General features: G+C 45.9%; 1 protein-coding gene across 2 annotated transcripts in view; it reads right to left on the bottom strand.

The window, feature by feature from the left end:
* The window catches only part of NPFFR1 (neuropeptide FF receptor 1), a 32,687-nt gene extending 11,517 nt beyond the window's left edge, over nucleotides 1–21,170 (bottom strand). The window contains exons 1-3 of one of the 2 annotated variants that reach the window (XM_035268101.3): nucleotides 21,126–21,170; nucleotides 20,891–21,040; nucleotides 3,906–4,220 (exon numbers count right to left, since the gene is read on the bottom strand). In XM_035268101.3, the coding sequence (XP_035123992.1) occupies nucleotides 3,906–4,220; nucleotides 20,891–20,897 (322 nt within the window). In that variant the 5' untranslated portion in view covers nucleotides 20,898–21,040; nucleotides 21,126–21,170. Of the gene's footprint in view, nucleotides 1–3,905; nucleotides 4,221–20,890 lie in introns of both variants that reach the window. The other variant, XM_035268100.3, reaches the window with a different exon arrangement.
* Between the last annotated feature and the right edge of the window lie 553 nt (nucleotides 21,171–21,723).

The following is a 21,723-nucleotide window of genomic DNA, read 5'->3' as shown; positions in this document are numbered from 1 at the left end:
GAAAGCAAAGCATTAAGACATCTATAGGATATTACTCTTCATGTAAGAAAAAAGAGATTAAGAAAATATATGCTTATTTTCTCATTGTACCAAAGTTACAGAAAAGATAAATCAGAATAATGAGATTAACTATCTATACAGAGAGAAGATTAGAATTGGGTAGAAATAATGAATGAATGGGATAGTTGAGATAATGAGAGTGATGTCTCTCTGAGTATATCTTTGTATGGTTCTGACTTTTTAGAATCATGGCAATGTTTCATTTACCAAAAAAATAAATAATCAATATCTATCAGGATGTGGTTGGGAGAGAGGACTCAAAGTGAAATACAAGCATTAACAAATAAGCCTAATAGTACTACAAATGAATCATATTGTATTTAAATTTAATAATATTCACACTGAAGGGGTGAAGGAGAAACAGACTGACTGAAGTAACTTTGGAAAACAGTATTCTGACTGTATACTATAACAGCAAAAAGAACTGTAAACAAATTCCATACTGTCATTAATAAATTTGTGGTGCTCTTGACAAAACTGAATAAACTGGATCTAATTATGGGAAAACATCAGGCAAACCTCAATCACAGAAGTATGGTAGCAGTAATGAAACTACCTTATGTGTGTACTAAGATTGAACAAATAAGTAAATCTATTGTAGATGAATACAGCTAGATTTCTCACTGCCTGAAAAAGAAGTTACCAATAAAGAAGAGGGAAAGTCCAACTGAATCTGTGACAGTGGGTTGGAATCAGAAGTATCAGTCTGAACTCATGTTAATACACATACAGATGGTCAGATATAGAAATAAAATTATGTGTGTTAAATATTTCTGTTAGTATACATTATTTCCTAGCTCTGTCCCTGGAAAGCACCTAGAAGCAATGACACCCCAGTAGCCATGAGCACATCTAGAACCCAGATCTTGGCTTCTAAATAATATTCTCAGCCAGGCATATTAATCCTAGCACTTTGGGAGGAATAAGCAGGAGGATTGCTTGAGCCCAGGAATTCAAGGACAACCTGGGTAATATATTGAGACTCTGGCTCTACAAAAACAAAAAATTAAAAAAAAAATTAGCCACACATTGTGGCACAATGTCTGTAGTCCCAGCTACTGGGGAGGCTGAGGTGGGAAGATCTTTGAGGCCAGGAGTTTGAGGTCATAGTGAGCTATGATCTCGCCACTGCACTCCAGGCTTAGTGGCAGAGTCTTTTTAAAAAGCAACAACAAAAAATCCTTGTGGAACTATATACTTAAAAAAACAGATTTTAACATATGTTAAATTATAACTTAACAATATTTACATGTAAAACAGGCATACATTAACAACACATTTTCTAAGAATGCATACAAAAGACAGAAATATAACAGAATGGCTGCCTGTGGGTCAGAGAAGAGTTGTGAAGTGGAATAGGTATATAGAAGGAAATAAATAAACAAAAATCAAAGAAGAGCTTTGCAACAGGGTGAAATCATGTAGTGCCATGAACTGGACTGAATGAATGATTCGACTTTCTGTATGTGAGTTCGAAAAAAAAAACGAACACAAAACAAAATAAAAAGACAAGAAGAAAAAGCTAGGCATGGTGTCTCACTCCTATAATCCCAGAACTTTGGGAGGCCGAGGCGGGCAGACGGCTTGAACCCAGGAGTTTGAGACAAGCCTGGGTAACATGGCAAAACCCCATCTCTTCAAAAAATAGAGAAATTAGTCAGCCATGGTGGCACATGCCTGTAGTCCCAGGACCTGAGCCCAAGGAGGTCGAGGCTAGTGAGCCGTGATCGTGCCACTGCACTCCAGCCTGGACGACAGAGTGAGACTGTCTCAAAAAAAAAAAAAAAAGAAGCTAGGCACAGTGACTCATGTCTCTAATCCCAGCACTTTGGGAGGCCAAGGTAGTTGGGTCACTTGAGGTCAGGAGTTCAAGACCAGCCTGGACAACATGGTGAAACCCCATCTCTACTAAAAATACAAAAATTAGCTGGGCATGGTGGCACGCACCTGTAATTCAGGAGGCTGAGGCAGGAGAATTGCTTGAACTCGGGAGGCAGAGGTTGTAGTGAGCCGAGATCGTGCCACTGCACTTCAGCCTGGGAGACAGAGTGAGAAAGAAAAGAAAAGAGAAAAGAAAGGAAGGAAGAAAGGAAGGAAGGAAGGATGGAAGGAAAAGAGTGAAACTATGTGAAGTTTTATTTAATTGCAGAAGATTCTATTAGAAACAACATAAATACACATCAAAATAAATTGTAGTACCTCCATACAGTGAATTCTAGCAGTAGGTGAAAAGAATGAGAAACTCTTTTATCTATTAATAGGGGCTAACAACATGTAAGTTGATTTTAATGAATCTTATTTACAGTATACATGATATATTTTTAAGTGGTGTTGGATGGGAAGTAAAAGTACAGGGCCAACTGTTTGGAAACTTAGCATATCTTTAATTTGCTTGCACTCACATAAAATATTTTTTGAAAGAGATACAAGAAACTGGCAACAATTGGTTACCTCGCAGGAGGGAGAGGAGCTGGGAGGCCAGAGGACAGGGGTAGAACGGAGATTTTTCACTGGAGAACTAGAGGAGCTGAGAGGCCAGAGGACAGGGGTAGAATGGAGATTTTTCACTGGAGAACCGGTAGCTTTGACTATTGAATCATCTAAATGTTTTATTTATTCAAACCATTTTTTAAATATGAGTATATGAAAAAGACTGACAGACACCAACTTAACCACCTCGTGACCTCACCGTATCACTGTTGACTGGTATGCATGTTTATGTGCATGCATGTGTGCATCTCTGCATATGTGTCTCTGAGTACACGTGTGTGTGTCTAGTTTTGGAAAGGAAGGGGATGTGGTTTATATTCCTCATCGGCAAAGGAAGCTGGGACTCAGCAGTGGGTAATGGTTCCACCAGACACAGCCAGTACTGTGGAGGGGAGCAGACTCTGCACTGGCTTCAACTCCTGGTTCCAAGAACCTACAGAAATGCAGGCTGTGTCTCCCTCAGCTCCAAGTCAGTGAAGTCACTTCGAATGGGGCTGTCTAGGCTCTGGATCCTGAGGACTAGTGAACTGCTGGGAGCTCTGAGCTCTGAGCTCAGAATCTGCAGGCTCAGACCTCTAGGGGTCTCCATAGCTCTGAAAACCAGTCCCTCACCAGGAATCTCTGGTTGGTGGAACCTTGATTCTAAAACAAGAAAGGCCAGTTGCATGAGAGAGTAAAGAGTATATGGCCCTATTCTGACATCTGCAGATGCAGGAATTTAGAGGTCAGGTGGTCCACTGAGTGGCCAGTCAGTCCCTGCTTGGACACTCCAAAGTTCAGAGAGCTCATTACTTACAGGGCAGGACTCTCTTCTGGGCCCTGCTCAATTCCCAGTTCAAATAAGTGGATTTTTAGTTTCCAATTCAGAGGAAACCTGCCTCCCTTACATTTCTCCCACTGGCTCTATTTCCACCCTTGGGAGCTCCGTGAGAGAGTGAGACTGAATGGTATAATACAGTAATTAGAAGTATGGGTGTGAGAATGTGGACCTTGACACCTATTAGCTGTGTGGCTACGGACCAGTTTCTTAGTCACTCTGAGCATGTACGTTTCCCCTTCCATAAAATGGGGATGACCATAAACTCTACTTCATTGGATTGTTGTGAGGATGAATTAAGATAATGCATGAAGAGTAAGTAACATCGTGCCAGGCACAAAGAAAGTGGGGAATCGTTATATCTCTTATTTCTAGTCTAACTCCTCAGCCCCAAGACTATCTTGAGAGTTTGAGACCACGCATAGCCAAGAGGCCAGCCCAGCAATGACATCTGCCTTCCAAGCTTCAATTTCCGGCCTTAGCTGAGAAGCTGAAGTGGGGATGGGGGACACTCCTGCTGCGGACTGTCCGCACTCACCAGTGATGAGATTGTCCACAAGGGTGGTGGGCATGCAGAAGATGCCTACCAGCAGGTCACTGATAGCCAGGTTGAGGATGAACATGTTGGTGACAGTGCGCATGTGCCGGTTCTTGAGCACGATGAAACAGACCAGGGCGTTGCCCACCATGCAGAGCAGGAAGATGAGGGCATAGGCCACAATGAACATGGCTGCCACAGGGGAGGTGTGCTGGTAGTAGGAGAAGAAGGTGAGGTTTGCAGCCAGGTTGGTCTCAGTGTTAGTCCCATTCTGACTTAGGGGCCAACTGCTGTTGGGAGGCTGGGAGGGCTCCCCTAGGACCAAAGAAATATATGGGTCAGGACCTTAGGCAAAGAAGAGTTTACTGATTTCTCACCACTGGTGAGATTCTTCGTGTGCCAAATCTTAACCATGCCCTGGTCCCCTAAGCATGTACCCAGCTCCAGTTGCAACTGGATGCACTGATCCAAGACTTTCAGCCTTGTTTGATCAAGATTTTCAAATCCTGGTGTAGTATTTCATGCCCTGTCTTGCCCATAACTCATTCCCCAATGTTGGTCATTCTTTATTAACTCCTCTACCCCATTTAGGTTCCAACTTTCTTGGCACTGCTATATGCCCCAGAGGCTAAACTGTAAGTACTGCATTGCCCTGGTTCCCTTGTCTTCTGACTTCTAGCTGTGTTCAGCCAACACCAGGCACTGGAGGAGATGGGAGGGCAGGAGCAGAAAGGGTGACTCCCCTTCCGTGGCTCTATCCCTCACCTGACTACTGTTCCCTCTTCTTCACTCACAGGCCTGCAAATGGTAACAGCTTCCTGTGGCTGTGAGTCCCTGGGTGCTTCACTGTTTCTAGCTGGTTCTCTTACTCCTCCCATCTTCCATTAAACTCGATTTCGTTAAACTCTCTGAGTATACCATTTGTTTTCTACTGCGACCCAATTATTACACCCTCAAAGTCTCTGATGTCGTTCCTCTTCATCTCATCCATGGAACTTTAGTTGAAAAAGGCAAGAAGGCAGTAGAGAAAGGGAGAATGAAGGGGGACTTGGAACCAGGGCTAAGGAACAGAGACACATCGCATTCAGTAGAGCATCCAAAACAGAGGCTCCTGCTTGACCTTTGCCTCCTCCCGTCCTGTGATCAGCTGCTCCGCCTGTATAGCATTTAACAAAGCATTTCCACATCTATTATTTTATTTAGCTCTCTGAGCCAGCCCATGATGTAAGTCATTAGGTATTAGCCTCATTTGTTTTCTTTTGTATTTTTTTAAAACCCTCATTGATGCCATCTTGACTAAAGCAAAGAAAAAAAAAGTAAAATTAAATTAAATTAAAACCCTCACCGAATTCCCCTAAGGTGTTAGCTTCATATGAAATGAAGGTCAGAGAGGTTCCACGGCTTGCTCAAGGTCCCACAGTGAGGCTGCAGCTGAGCTGGCCCTGCTCTATGTGTCTCTGAATAAGGACCAGGCTTTGGTGTGTCCTTCCTCAGCCTTGTTTTGAAGGGAAGACTAGTGTCCAACCACAGCTCTTCTGGGAAGTCATTAGTTGAGGTGATTCTTGATGTTGTCTCATAAACTCTCCTCCTGCCTTCCTCTGGAACTGAATGTGGCCTGTTCCAGGGGATGAAGAGTCCCTATGGAATCTTTCTGTCACATCCAGAACTCAGCCACTGGCCTGGAGGCTCATTGGAGGCTGGGGGCCAGGAGGCTAGAGGTCCTTGTGGGAGCAGGGCCAGTGAGCTGGCACCATCAGGGCTGCAGGGAACAGGAGGGGGCACTGCAGTGAGTGTTGGGATGGGGCAGAGGGACTGTGCTGGGAGGCAGAGAAGCTGCAAACTTCCTGTGCGTGATGAGAGATGACACTCCCATGCTTAGGCCTTCCAAGGACTTCCAATTGCACCCAAACATCTTTATTTTAATATGGAAAATGTCTAACATGTAGAAGAGACAGTATTGTAATAAACATACACAAGAATATAAACTTTAATGAGCTGTTATCAGAGAGATTCATATAAAAAACCCCCATGTATTCATCATCTGCTTTCAACAGTTATCAGCTTGAGGCCTGGAGTTGTTTCATCCACATCCCCACTTCTCTTTGGATTATTTGAAGCAAATACCAGACATTACTTCTTTTCATCCATAAATGTTTCAGTTTGTACCTTTAAAAAATAAGGACTCTGTCAGGCGTGGTAATCCCATTCCTGTAATCCCAGCACTTTGGGAGGCCAAGGCAGCTAGATCACCTGAGGTCAGGAGTTCAAGACTAGCCTGGCGAACGTGGTGAAACCCTGTCTCCCCTGAAAATACAAAACACTGGTCAGGTGTGGCAGCGGGCACTTGTAATACCAGCTACTCGGGAGGCTGAGGCAGGAGAATTGCTTGAACCCAGGAAGCAGAGTTTACAACGAGCCGAGATCACACCATTGCACTCCAGCCTGGGCGGCAGAGTGAGACTCCATCTCAAATAAATAAATACTAAAAAAAGTGAAAAATGTGATGTTCATCATTATCAAACCTAACAAAATTAACAATATGTCATTATGGCATTAAATGTCCAGCATCCAGCAACATTTCCTGATTGTTTCATAACTTTTTAAATAGTTGGTTTGAGTGAGGATCCAAGCAAGATTTCTGTTTCTATTACCTATTATTATGTTGTGAACCACCCCAAAATTTAATGGCATGGCACTGTGGCTTGGCAGTCTTCGTAGTTCTCTCTTGGGACACTCGTGCAGCTGCCGCAGTTATCTGCTGGCTCAGCTGGGGCTGGGAGGTCCAAGATGTCCCTCACATGGCTGGTGATTAGTGCTGGCAATTGGCTGGGATGTCCCGGTTCTCTACGTAGCCTCTCATCCTCCAGGATGCTTGTCTGGGCTTCTTCAGAGAACACTGGTCTCAGGGTTCCAAGAGAGCAAGAGAAGAAGCTACTAGCTTCTTAAGACCTAGATTCTGGAATTTTCACATCATCTCTGTCACATTCTATTGGTCAAAGCAAGTCACGAGGGATGCTCAGTTTCAAGCCAGTGGAGAAATAGTTTCACCTCTTCATAGGAAAGAAAGCAACATGGCATTGCAGAAGAGGTGTGGACATGGAATTGTGATTCATTAGGGTCCATTATGATAGAATCTACAATCATTCCCATATTGCATTTGGTCAATGTGACGCCGACGTCTCTTTTAGTTCACAGGTTTTCCCTCTGTCTCTTTTCCCCTCTGCAGCATATTTGTCCTATGGACTGTCATTGGTCTGTAGAGCTTCTGCTGACTGGATTTTGCTAATTGCTCCCTCATGATGTCATTTTACATGTTCTGCTCTCTGTCCCCCATACTTGGTGGTCAGATCTAGAGTCTTGATCAGATTATATCCAGTGGCCTTTCTCTTTGTGGTGCTAGGCTCAATTAGGGGACTCAGGTGAGCTACCTCTGCCTCCTGGGCTTAAGCAATCCTCCTGCCTCAGGCTCCCGAGTAGCTGGGACTATGAGCATGCACCATCAAGCTGGGTTAATTTAAGGTTATTTTGTAGAGATGAGGTCTCACTATGTTGCCCAGGCTGGTCTTGAACTGCTAAGCTTAAGCAATCCTCCTGTCTTGGCCTACCAAAGTGCTAGGATTATAGGCATGAGCCACTGTGCCATGAGTTTTTAACAGTATTTTCAGGAGACACTAAGGATTATTGCCTAGACCCCTCATTGCTTTTTTTTTTTGAGACAAAATTTCGCTCCTGTGGCCCAGACTGGAGTGCAATGGCTGCGATCTTGGCTCACTGCGGCCTCTGCCTCTCTGGTTCAAGTGATTCTCCTACCTCAGCCTCCCGAGTAGCTGGGATTCCAGGTGCATGTCACCACATCTGGCTAATTTTGTATTTTTAGTAGAAACAGTGTTTCACCATGTTGGCCAGTCTGGTCTCAAACTCCTGACCTCAGGTGATCCACCTGCCTCAGCCCATTACGCATAAATGCTGTCTTCCCATAGAGAGCTAAAAGAAGGGGCAAGCAAAGGCCCTGGGGTTGGAAGAAGCAGGAGCGCGTGAGGAGCTAAGTGGATGGCAAAGTGACCAGAGCGTAATGGGCAAAGAGAAGAGTGGCACTGAGTGAGGCCAGAGAGATGTTGACAGGGATCAGACCATGCAGTGTTTCAGAGGCCCTGCTAAGGAGCATGGATTGTATTGGAAATGCAATGAGGGTTGGAGGCTGAGGCAGGTTGCAGTGAGTCAGGATCGTAGCCATTGCCTGTAGTCCCAGCTACTCAGGAGGTTAAGGTGGGAGATCGCTTGAGCCTGAGAAGTCAAGGCTGCAATGAGCTGTGATTACACCTCTGCACTCCAGCCTGGATGACAGAGCAAGACTCTGTCTCAAAGAAAAGGAAAGAAAAGAAAACAGAAAAACAGACATTTCCTGGGTGTGACCTAGGGTAGGTCATATCATCTCCCTGGAAACCAGACTCTTCATGGATAAAATGGAGATAAATGAACACCTACCAAAGAAGGGCTGTGGCGAGGATTCAATGAGACAATGTGTGGGAACTGAGAGCACATCGTACACATGGCACGCGGTGTGAGGCAGCAGCAGCGGTGCTGATAGTTTGAAGCCACACAATGGATGTGAGCATAATGTTTTTATAATACTCTCGGTGTGGGCCTCCCGACAAGCCTAAAAGAAGTGCAAATAAAAAAACAATCCCTGACCAGGCAGGGTGGCTCATGCCTGTAATCCCAGCACTTTGGGAGGCCAAGGTGAGCAGATCACTTGAGGTCAGGAGTTCAAGACCAGCCTGGTTAACATGGTGAAACCCCATGTCTACTAAACGTACAAATACTAGCTGGGCATGGTGGCAGGTGCATGTAATCCCAGCTACTTGGAGGGCTGAGGCAGGAGAATCACCTGAACTGGGAGGTGGAGGTTGCAGTGAGCCAAGATCATGCCACTGCTTTCCAGCCTGGGCAACAAAGCAAGACTTTGCCTAAAAAAAAAAAAGAGAGAGAGAGAGAAAAAAAAAAGAAAAGAAAGAAACGAATCCCTACATGAATGAGCTTAACCCCGAATCAGTCTGGGTGTTTCCCTGAGTTCACAGGCCTCCCACTGATGCTTCATCTTTGTTACCATCTGCTTATCTATCCTGGGAACACATGGGTGCTCCACCTCTTCCTGAGAGGCTCCCAGGCCTGGGTGGAGAGGCGCTGGACCAGCTGAGGAACACAACGCAGTGCTGCCAAGTACATGCAGCATGAGCAGGACTGATGGCTGCTAACTACACACAACAAGAAGTCCAAGTTCATTTGTAATCTGAGCAATGCAATTTTAAATGAATGTTGGGTTAACCTTTCGTCAGACTGGCAATGATTGAAGTATTCAGTAAGGGCCAGAGCATAGCTGTGCCTTATAGGGAGGGGCGTGGGGTGGGGGAACAACAAATTAGCTCTTCGTAGTCAAGGCACATCCGTCCAGAGCCCTAGTGAGGAACCCACCCCAGATCCAGCCATTCCACTTCTCACGATTACCCTAAGGAACAGAGTGAGAGGTCTCAGGGTAAGAGGGAAAGTACTGACCATTGCAATGGGACATTGCAATGGTTACAAAATAGTATGAACAGTCAGGCACAGTGGCTCTCCCCTGTAATCCATGCACTTTGGCAGGCCGAGGTGGATGGATCACAGGATCAGGAGTTCAAGACCAGCCTGGCCAAGATGGTGAAACTCATCTCTACTAAAAATACAAAAATTAGTTAGGTGTAGTGGCAGGCACCTATAATCCCAGCTGAGGCAGAGAAGTGCTTGAACCCAGGAGGCAGAGGTTGCAGTGAGCCAAGATATGTGCCACTGCACTCCAGCCTGGGTGACAGAGTGGTGAGACTCTGCCCCCATCCCCCAAAAATAGTACGTACATGCATTGTAAGTCCATATTCTGTATAAAAAGCCTATGTTTATGTGAAGTGTAGATGACAGAAAAAATAACAGTGTCCACAAGGGATGGTATTTCCTCATGTGATTTTTATTTTCAGTTTTTCTAGCTTGCATTTAACCTTTCTAATCAGAAGGAAACTCTGATAGCTGCGATAAAATACTGATGATGTCACTGGTTCTTGGCCCTGACTCATCAAAATCACCTGGCTTTTAACAACACAGATCCCGCCCCTTCCAACTGGATCCGAATCTCTAGAAGGTAGTAGGGAGGTATGGGTGATGGGGTGGGGATGGGGTTGTTCGGGCACTGGTATTTTTCTAAAAAACTCCCCTGGAGATTTCCATGTGTAGCCAGATTTGAGAACCACTGAACCATACAGTCCCTGCCCTCCAGGCACTCACAAGCAGGTTTAGTGAGGCTTCACATTTTGCAGGGGTCACCAAATTCTTTGAGTCCCTGATGCATTTTGATTCCTTCACAGATGCTTTCCTAGGGCTTCCTTTTGTTATGCCAGTAAATGGTTTCTGTCTGGAGGAAGTTACGGTCTCCAAAAGCAATGGATCCTGTCCCAAAAAGAGCCCTGGATATTGACACACACTTTCAGGGGAGTGTTGAGTATCATGGTTTGGGCTCACCCTGCATCCATGACCCCTTCTTTCTAGAGTACTGATTTTTCCCCTGGGGAGTCAGCCTCCTCCTCACATGGAGCTTTTGAGGGACTGTCCATCAGGAGTCTGCATCAACCCCTGGTCAGAGGATGCCAATCAGACCTCATCTGCTTTGGATTTGCCTCTGAGTCTTTGTAATACAGCTTTTCCGTCCCTTGGATGACCTCCCCACACCCTTCCAATGGATTCCCAGTATTGGTAAGTTTGCCCAGCACTCGTTTCTATATTGCTTGTAACCGTAGTGTCTTGGCAAATACAAGGGGATTAAAATTAGTCATCCATGGACCTCCTGTGAGTCTGCAGAGTCCAGGTTCAGAATCCCAGGGTCAGAGAAAGTGGTAGAGATGGGCAGGGGTAGCACCACAGACCCCCAAGGTTCCTGTTCCTTAGATGTTTGCGCCCACCTCCCTCCCCAACACCATCCCACGTGCTGTCTCTTAACAAGCCATGTAATCTTTCAGAGACTATGCTGATGCAGAAGGGAAAGGACACTGACCTGGGAATCAGAAAGCATGACTGGTCACTGACTGCTTATAAGATTATAGGCTCATGCCTATAATCCCGGCACTTTGGGAGACCGAGGGAGGTGAATCACCAGGTCAGGAGTTCGAGATCAGCCTGGCCAACAAGGTGAAACTTTGTCTCTTCTAAAAATACAAAAATTAGCCGGGTGTGGTGGCAGGCGCCTGTAATTCCAGCTACTTGGGAGGCTGAGGCAGGAGAATTGCTTGACCCTGGGAGGCAGAGGTTGTAGTAAACTGAGATTGCACCACTGCACTCCAGCCTGGGCGACAGAGTGAGACTCCATCTTGAAAAAAGAAAAAAAAAAGAGGTTGGGGGATTGGGAAACTTGGTTTGGAGGAGAAGCTTGGGAACTTGTCTTAAAGCTGCTTTTGTACAGTTTTTAAAGGGAGGTATAGTTTGGCGTGGCTGGGAGACTGATGATAGTGGGCCCTAAGCTCCCATGTCACCCCTTGGTATTCCCAAGAAAACTGGGAAGATCTACTTCATCCCTGTGTCCTCCTTGGCTTTCGAATGTGGAAGACCTGGGCTTCTTGCCTCTCCCAGCCTCATGGGCTTGTTCATACGTTCAGAGAGACAGCAGAGTAAATCCCGGAGGGCCTTGCAGAACTCCAGACTGCTTATTGACTGTGTTAGCTGTCTGCCAGGCAGTGGTGGGGAACCGAGAGGTTGCAGTGTGGTTTCAGTTCATTTGGGTTTGTTCCTAGGGAAGCAAGCCTTGGCAAAACCTTTCTTAGCACTGCTTTCGAGAGTAAAAAGTGGATGTGGCAGGGGATCTAGGAGGAAGGAGGCCTCTTGAGACCTGCAACCTCCTACTGTTCCTCTTGCAGGCGGAAGCAAAGCCCATCCACCCCAGACACCCACCACAGAAACATGGATTTTGCAAGCCTGGCCTCTTTTTGGTGAGTGAGAGCAGGTTGCCCTTCCAAGAATCATTTGGGTTGGCAAAGGCCAAAGATTTTGAGGGGTGAGTTGCCAATACAGCCATCAGGAGCCCCCAAATGAGCCCGTCTTTGTACTTCTACTCTGGGGCCTTTTTATATCTCCTTGCTTCCTCCAGGAGGTCTCTGGTTTTACCCATCAAAACTTGTATTCAGAAGAGGTTCTGATACAAGTCATTTCCCTCACAGTGAAAACTGAACTGCTTTTATCACATACTGAGCCTATACTCTCGTCCGTTGAAAAGAATTCCAGGCCTTGGAAGGTGGAGGTAGAAGAGGCTTAAAGTGGGAGAAGAGGGGAAAGTAAAGGAGGCGGGTAGAGATTTCCCTCTTTCTCTTGGAAAGGCTAAACATATGCCCTGGAGCTCTTTTCTGGGTTCAATGGCTGTCTGCTTCCTCAAGGTGGCAGGTTCAGTTTACCTGCAGGGCTGGTCACATTTCACTTCCTGCTTCAGCTAAGCGCGGAGATTTTTATTTCTTTTAATTAAACTAGAAATGTCTTAAGGGTAGAAAACATGCCTTGTTCAGCTCAAAATGCTCCTCATTTTCTGGCACAGGGCCTAGAACATAAAGATGATTAATGAATGTTGATAAGTAAGTTAGGTACTAAAGGTCATAAATCCTCCTAGAAGCATGGCTTTAGCTGTATCCCATAGGCTCTATTAGACAGTATTTCCATTATGATTGAAATATGTTTTGTAAAACATCAAGTTATCTCTGACAAGGAAAGGAGAATTATCTTCATTTCACAGGAAAATCAAAACTCAAAGACCAAAAGAGACTTGCTCTCAGAATATAGGGTGCAGTAATGGGGACCCCAGGTTTTGGTTGGCTCTGGGATTCAGGGTGCATCAAATAAGCCAGGAGACTTGTTCTGAGTCTGAGCTCCTCCTCAGGCTCTGCCACCTCCAACCATTTTCTCATCCTCTATATGTAGAGGTCACATATAAAGACCTCTAGGTCCATTAGCAGCAATTAGGGATCTTTGATTTGGAGGGAACTTTGCCTTCCTGAGGCTTCTGCTACAAAGCTGACACTTTATGAACAGTGCATATATCATCTAAAACCTTGCCTGAAGAAGCAGGCACACAGTGGCCAGAGGCAGGACCAGGGTCACTCTGGGCTCAACCGAGAAGTAATAGAAGAGGACACTTAGCCCCTTTGAGATCCATTACTTCCTAACAAGGCATCACCTCTTGGAGTCCTAGGTTACCTATGTTCTCTCCCTCCCCATCCCTAGCAGAATCTTCTTTTAGGACATATTCTGATAAACTTGTTCACATGGATGAGGATATGACTTATAACAAAGTGCTGTGTCTCTTTTGGGCTTTTGCATTTCAAAGGGAGTCAGACATTAAATTAGAAAAAGGAAAGCTCTAATGATGCAATTTCAGTTATTAACGAGAGAGCTACAAAAAGCTTTTAAGCATGAGAGACATTCTTTATGTTTTATCCTTTTTCTTTTGGAGATGGAGTCTCATTCTGTTGCTCAGGGTGGAGTGCAGAGGCGCTATCTGGGTTCACTGTGACCTCCACCTCCCAGGTTCAAGGAATTCTCCTGCCTTAGCCTCCCAAGTAGCTGGGATTACAGGTGCCCACTATCATACCCAGCTAATTTTTGTGCTTTTAGTAAAGACGGCTTTCACCATGTTGGCCAGGCTGGTGTGATCCATCCACCTAAGCTTCCCAAAGTGCTGTGATTACAGGCTAATTCTTTATGTTTGTGTCTTAAAGAGAGCTGATCGAAGTTAGCTGTGTTGTCAGTTCCCCTCACTGTGCTTCAGTTTCTTCATTTGTTAACTCAGGGTTGAGCTGCTGCATTCATAGATCTGCTGGCTCTAATAGCCCAAGGTTTTTACAGTACAATGGGCCACCCAATGATTGTAGTAGAAATATTTATTGTAAGTATATCTCCTCAACTCATTGCTGGACGCAGGACAGATTGCCATCAAACAGATCATGGACCCAGTGAGAACCAGGCCTACACCCATCTGGCCTCTGCTTCCCCAGCAGCTGAGGTCCCTCCCATTCTCCCCTCCCAGTAAGACAGGAAGGCGTGGAAGGTCTTCAGGACAAAGCTGGAAAGCTAGACTACATGGAGGCTGCAGCCCCACAGTGTCCCCAGAATCTAGACCATTTGTGCAGACCTGCTGCAGTTCAAACCAGGGCAATCTGTGCCTCCTGGGCCTCAGTCTTATCATCTACTAAATGGGGGTGATGTTGTCTCCCTGCTCAATTCCCAGGCTGGGTGGGCAGCCCCAGGATGATGATATGCTTTGTGGGAAAGGACAGTGCACAGAGACTCTGGCAGCACCATTTCCAAGGGGTATATGAAAAAGCGGCATCCACCTGGACCTCTAAGATCTACTGTGTCCTGTGCTGGAGGGTCACCAGCTGGTATACTCCTGTCCTCTCTTCTCTCCAGTGATCCCCTTCCCCACATGGCTACTTCCCCACAGCTGTGCCCACTTCCAGCCAGTGTGGGTGTATATCCTCCCAGCCTTTGAGCCTCTCTCAGCCACAGAACTTCCAGGCTGGGTAGGCAGCTGTGGAGACCCCTGGGGGCTCCCGGAAAGGCTGTGGTTGGGCTGGGTTCAGGCTGGGGAATGGATCTGATTTGTTGCCCTTCTGCTGACTTGTCCCACAGCATAACATCACACTCAAGCACCAAGCGAGGAAGGCAAATGAGGGTTACTGCCTGGTTGACTGCAGCAGCTCTGCAGGGGCTTGGCGGACTGTAGTGCCTGTCTCTAGGTGTTGGGTAAAGGTGTCTGGGCCCTCAGAGACCCTTCCAGGCCATCGTTTTCATTCAGCCACCCAATAATTTTCTCTTCTGTCCCCTAGTCTGTCATCAGACCTGTCAGCCTCCACTTGCTCAAGCTGGATATGGGAACTGGTGAGGAGACAGGTGCTAGACCAGCCCTGAGTGATAGAAAGTTCTTCCTGAGATTGAGTTGAATTGTCTTACTGCAACTTGCCCTCACAGGTCCCAGTTCTGCTCCCAGGAGCAAGAATAAGAGTGAGCCGCTGTCCCCAGAATCATCCCCTTCTCCCAACCCCAACATCCCAGGATATCCAGCAAGAGGGACTCCAGGCCTATCTCATGGTCAGCCCATTTTGGTACCTCCCCTACCCACCCCCACTCTACCCTATAACTTTCCTTAAGAATATAAGCCTGATCTCCCCCATCTTAAATATATGCCATTAATTTTTTTGAGATCTAAATTCAGGACTTTACATTTCATTTACATGTACCATTCATTTTCTTGGTTTTAATCCAGCATTTTGTTATGTTGAGATAACCTTAAATCTTGACTTTATTGCCTTGTGGGTGTTCTGGTTCCTATCCACAGGTTTGAAAAACATACCTTTTATTTTCCCTCTAAATTCTTAATGTTATATCAGGGTTGGATTTCTAGCTGCTATCGAGCCTTTCATGAGGTCCCCATTTTGGTCCTCCAGCATGGCTCTCAATCAAGCCACAAGGTTTTTCTGAGAGATCTTGGCAGTATCCTGCTGAACTTTTGTATTCATCTTTGTTCCTCTCAGAAACCCATTCTGGAAGAAGAAATTCAGTAGGTTTAGCTTGATTTGTTCTTCTGTTTTAGAAATACTATTTAGTGAAACATGCACGCTTTGTGAATAGCTATATAAAATTAACAGCTGGATGGAGTTATAGAAACGTTTACCAACCAGTGGTGTCTCACAAACAGTTGCTCCAAATGGTATTGACTTGATTTTTATGTTTTATAGATTTAAAATAAGTTTAAGTTTTTTATTGTAAATCGACAATTTATAATTGTATAAACTTTGAGGATACAAAGCAACGGTATAATTTATGAATACAAAGTGGAGTCATTAAATCAAGCCGGTTAACATATCCATCAAATACCTATTTTTTGTGATGGAAACATGTGATATTTAGTTTTTGTCTTAGTTTTTGTTTTTTTAAAGTAAGATTTAAGAAGTCTCACTCTGTTGCCCAGGCTGGAGTGCAGAGATCTGGGATCATTGCAACCTCGGCCTCCCGGATTTAAGCGATTCTCATGCCTCAGCCTCCCAGGTAGCTGGGATTATAGATGTATACCACCACACCCAGATAATTTTTGTATTTTTAGAGAACAGAGCTTCACCATGTTGACCAGGCTGGTCTTAAACTCCTGATCTCAGGTGATCCACCCACCTCGGCCTCCCAAAGTGCTGGGTTTGCAGACATGAGCCACTGCACCCAGCCTCAATCTTTTTTTTGTTTTTGTTTTTTTTTGAGGCAGAGTCTTGCTCTGTCACCCAGGCTGGAGTGCAGTGGCATGATCTCAGCTCACTGCAACCTCCACCTCCCAGGCTCAAGCAGTTCTGCCTCAGACTCCTCAGTAGTTGGGTTTACAGGTGTATGCCACCACACCCAGCTGATTTTTGTATTTTTAGTAGAGATGAGGTTTCACCATGTTGACCAGGCTGATTTCAAACTCATGACCTCAAATGGGCTGTGCACTTTGGCCTCCCAAAGTGCTCAGATTACAAGCAAGAGCCACTGCACCCAACCATCTTGGCAATTTTGAAATGTACAATACTCTGTTATTAACTCTATGCACCATGCTGTGCAATAAAAAGAAAACTATTCCTTCTGTCTAACTGAGATTTTGTACTCTTTGACCACCATCACCCCATTCTCCCCAACTCCAGAGCCATTCTACTCTCTGCTTCTATGAGTTCTATTGTTCTAGATTCAATTTCTAAGTGAGAACATGTGGTATTTGTCTTTCTGTGTCTGACTTATTTTATGTAGTATAATGTTCTCCAATTTTGTCCGTGTTGTTTTAAATGACACAATTCTGTCTTTTTAAAGGCTGAATAGGATTCCATTGTGTATACATACCCCGTTTTCCTCATCCATTCATCGGTTGATATACACTTAGGTTAATTCCATACCCTGGCTATTGTCGATAGCGCTGCAATAAACGTGAGGTTCAGACATTTCTTCAAGTAACTAATTTCAATTTTGGGGTAAGTACCCAGAAATGAGCCTGCTCCATCCTATGGTAATTCTATTTTTAGTTTTTTGAGGAAGCTCCATACTGTTCTCCATAATGGCTACCCTAACTTATTACATTCCCACCAACAGCACACAAGGGTTCTCTCTTCTCTCTGCCAACACTTATCTTTCGTCTTTTTTGGTAAAAGCCATTCTGACAGGTATGAGATGACGTCTCACTGCAGTTTTAACTTGCATTTTCCTGATCATTAGTGCTATTAAGCATTTTTCATATACCTGTTAGCCATTTGTACGTCTTCTTTCGAGAAATGTCTATTCAGATCCCTTACCATGTTTTAATTGGTTTCTTGTTTTCTTGCTGTTGAGTTGTTTGAGCTCCTGGATTTGTTCTCAGTGAGACTAATACAGACTCCTAATGAACAATACATTATTTTCTTTCTTTTCGAAATGCTTTTTTGTTTTGTTGTGCTTATTATAAAAGAATTCTAGGCCGGGCACAGTGGCTCACTCCTGTAATCCCAGCACTTTGTAAATCCCAGCTGAGGCAGCTAGATCACAAGATCAGGAGTTTGAGGCCAGCCTAACATGGTGAAACCTCGTCTCTACTAAAAACACAAAAATTAGTGAAGTGTGGTGGCACATGCCTGTAATCCCAGCTACTCAGGAGGCTGAGGGAGGAGAATAGCTTGAACTCGGGAGGCGAGGCTGTAGTGAGCTGAGATCGTGCCAATGCAGTCCAGCCTGGGGGATAGGGCGAGACTCCTTCTCAAACAAAAACAACAACAAAAAATTCTGAGCACCATGAAAGAGAGAGTAAATATGACAGAATCCTCATATTCAGGGATACGCCTGTGTTTGTGATGCTCTCTGCCTGCCACATCTTCTTGGCCCAAAGATTTCAGCTGGGATGAATGGTTCCTCGAATTTTCAGCACCCCACCAAGTCTGCACCTGGGAGTCTCTCTACTCTGCTTTCTCTGAAGTCACAAACAGGGACAGCCCAAAACTGCAGGAGTGGGGCAACCCTCAGCCAGTGGGGAGGGGAAGCAGCCAATGCCACCTCTCAGGTAGGGTAAACCTCAAGTTCACTCTGCACTTTTCTCAGAGTGTCCCCAGCAGGATAGAACCCCCCAGTTGCCTGCAGCTAAAACAAGCTCATTAATGCACCCATTTTTTGCCTTTCCCTCCACCACCCTTTTTGTGAGACAGAGTGTCACTCTGTCATCAGGCTGGAATGCAGTGGTGTGATCTCGGCTCACTGTAAACTCTGCCTCCTGGGTTCAAGTGATTCTCCTGCCTTAGCCTCCCGAGTAGCAGGTCTATAGGTACATGCTACCACACCCAGCAAATTTTTGTATTTTTAGTAGCGATGGGGTTTCACCATGTTGGCCAGGATGGTCTTGGTCTCTTGACCTCGTGATCCTCCCATACTGGTCTCCCAAAGTGCTGGGATTACAGGCACGAGACCCCGTGCCCAGCCTCTTTATCTCACTCTCCTAATTCCCTCACTTCCACTGCCTGGCATCATCTCGCAAATAAACTCCCTCTACCCAAGCTTTTGTCTTGGGGTCTGCTTCAGAAGCAGGAGAATCAAACAAAGATGTTAGTGACCACTCTTTGCATATATACTTGTATATGTATATATACATATTTCCAATAATAAACCTGTGTAATTTTGCATAAAGGGGATCATTACTACACATGCATTCAAAAACTATTTTTTTTAATTACTCACAGTAGGTAGTGAACAAATTTCCATGTCAATAAAGAAAATTCTAAGCACAGTTTTTAATGTCTGCATAGTATGTCATTGCAGGTGTGTCTCGTTTTTTATTTAATTTACTTAATTTATGGATATCTAGATGGTTTCCAATTTTGCACTGTGATGAACGTGCTCAGGCAAACATCTTTGCAAGTGTATAGCTTGGAATTTTGAAAAATTCTGAGCTGTGCCAGTGCTTTATTATCTCCTAAGTGTACACAGTACTTGGTAATTTCTTCTGGAATTTTAATAGAGGTCAATACTAATCTTAGCAGTGTAAAGATTTTTTAAATAAAAAAATCTGTATTTCCTCCCTTTTTTGAAAATCAGGACATTTGCCTATTTTCTGTTTTCTGGCACTTCCTTCATTCTCTGTAATTTTCTCAAAAGCGATGATTACATCTGTAAATACCTCCAGGTCCCTGGGATGTCATATGTCTGGGTGCAGTGAGTGAGCGTGTTGTAGGTGGCTTGATGTTTTCTTCCTATCACTGGACTATCTTGGGTGTCAATTTCCTCCTTATGTCTTTATTCCACAACTTGAAGTAAAACAGCCTCTGCCTTGCTCTGTCTGCCTGCCTTCGAGCCCAAGCCAGAGCAGACTCCTTCCTGTTATTTTCACTTAGACTTTGAAAGCTCTTTGCTCTTGTCTTTGCCAATTTCCCCTGACTTCTGTTCACTGGAGCTTCGGCGCTTTGCTAACGCCATTCTTACAGATCCTGCCAGTCTTCCAGATTCCTCTGGGATTATTGATTCTTTCTTGCCTCTTTTGTGTGTGTGCTTTTCATATCCTGGCTCATTGGAAAACTACAAGTGCAGCCTCACAAGATTTTCTATAAAATTCAATTTTCTTTTTTAACAGCAGTGTTTGCAATTACTAGTTGGAATTTGGGGGGCTTATTACCTCTTGCAGCAGCTGTCTCATACTGGTGTGTCGTACAACACATCTTACTTTAACTTCACAGGCACCCTGTGAAGCCAGTTGAATGTTAAGTTCCCCCATTTGACAGAGGGGTGATCAGTGGCACAGAGAGGTTCAGGCACCATCTCAAAGACACCCAGCAAGACAGTGGACAAGCCCTTGGTTTTCCAGTTTGTCAGCCTAAACATGGTTCCCCATGTCCACAATGGCTGAGAGAAGGTTCTGGTAAGGTGGGAGCAGGTAGCCTTATGCCTTGGGGGCCATTATCCCTTAAAATTCTGAAGGTGAGGTCCATAGTTCACTCTCCTTTCCCTAGAGAGAGAAATTCTCTCTGCATGAAGGATATCACCTCTAGAATCCCATCTCCCCAATAACCTCTACCCCTTCAAGCAGGCAAAGTCGGTGACAATTCCTCTGAAGCTAATAACCAAGCTGTCCTCACCTCTGTACCTGGTCTCAAATGATTCTCTGCTCAGACAGCAAGGACTGTGTGCATGCACACACTCAACAGGGACATAGAGGCATCTCTAGGTCTCTCTCTTTCTGTGTGTGTGTGTGTGTGTGTATACACACATCTCTTGTAATACACACATGCACACACATATGTACAACACGAATACAGAGGCACCCCCAGGTCTTTCTCTGTGTGTCTCTCTGTCTCTGTCTCTCTCTCTCTGTCTCTCTCTCTCTCTCTCTCTCACACACACACACAAACATACAAACATGCACAGCATGAATACAGAGGCACCCCCAAGCCTTTCTCGGTATCTCTCTCTGTCTCTCTCTCATTCTCTCTCTCTCTCTCACACACACACTTGCACAACATTACAGAGGCACCCCAAGTCTTTGTCTCTCTCTCTCAGTGTCTGTCTCTATGTCTCTGTCGCTCTCTCTGACACACACACACATACACACACGTACAACATGAATACAGAGCACCCCCAGGTCTTTCTCTCCCTCTGTCTCTTTCTGTCTGTCTCTGTCTGTCTCTCTGTCTCTCTGTCTCTCTCTCTCTCTCTCTCTCTCTCTGTCTCTCTCTCTCTCTCTCACACACACACACACACACACACACCCCATGAACACATGGCCACCCCAGGTATCTCTCTCCCTCTCTCAATGTCTTTGTCTCTGTCACACACGGAGTATCACATCATCTGGCTCTGGACATCCATGGGTGATCAGCCGCCTGGCCCCTCTCCTCTCCCTCGGCCCCATGCCCCGGAGTCGGTACCCCGCCCCACCGCTGGCCCCCAGCCCCGGGACCACTCACCCTCCATGCTGCCCCCTGTTGTGGGCTCCAGCGTTCTCCGATGGCTGGAGACGACGGGCCCCTTCGGGCCGGTGGGCGAGGGGACAGTCTGCGGGCACTTGGGTGCGGACCCGCGCCTCTGCCTCTGCGCTCTCAGCAGGTCAGCTCGGTCTGGGAAGAGGCGGGCGGGGAGCGGTCAGGGGGCATGCACTCCCAGGCCCCAGACCCTGGCCAGTTTCCCTCCCCTCGGACTGACCACACAGCGCTGCTGCCCGCCTGGCTCAGCTGCTGGTCGCTTCGCGCCTCCCGGCCAGGGGAAGGAGGGGGATCGCGCGGCGCAGTCGTCATGGCACCCGCGCGCCTGTACCCGCGCAGCGCCCCGGACCTCCTCCCGCAGGCGCTCCCTCCACAGAGCCCGAGCACCCCTCCAAAGTAGGGGACATACTTCTCTGCCCACTGCAGCCCTGGCAGCCACGTCCCGTTATTCCGCGCGAATCTCCCGTACCCCACATGCCAGCCTCTATCCCCCCTCCTCATCTTTGCCCACCCCAGCCTGGGGTCCAACACCCTGGACTTTCCTGAGAAGGGGATGAAAGGAAGCTGTGAAAACAGGAGGGCTTCAGGAGGGAAGTGGGGGGCGGGGAGCCCCACCAGCTCCGCGCTCTCCTAGGAGAATGGGGACAAGAATTAACCAGTTCAGGCACTCACCGGGTGGTACCCTTGGAAAAGTTTCTTACTGTAATAGTACCTGCACCTAAGTCTGTTTCTGCATTTGTAAAATGGGTTTGAAGGGAGTAAATATAATGGCAAAGTTTCAGCCCAGCCCATAGAAGCTACTCAACAAATGGTTCCTG

This window comes from Callithrix jacchus, chromosome 12 (genome assembly GCF_049354715.1).
Source record: "Callithrix jacchus isolate 240 chromosome 12, calJac240_pri, whole genome shotgun sequence".
Lineage (NCBI taxonomy): Eukaryota > Metazoa > Chordata > Mammalia > Primates > Cebidae > Callithrix > Callithrix jacchus.
The sequence above is the reverse complement of the archived record's forward strand: the minus strand, read 5'-3'. Positions and strand labels throughout refer to the sequence as shown.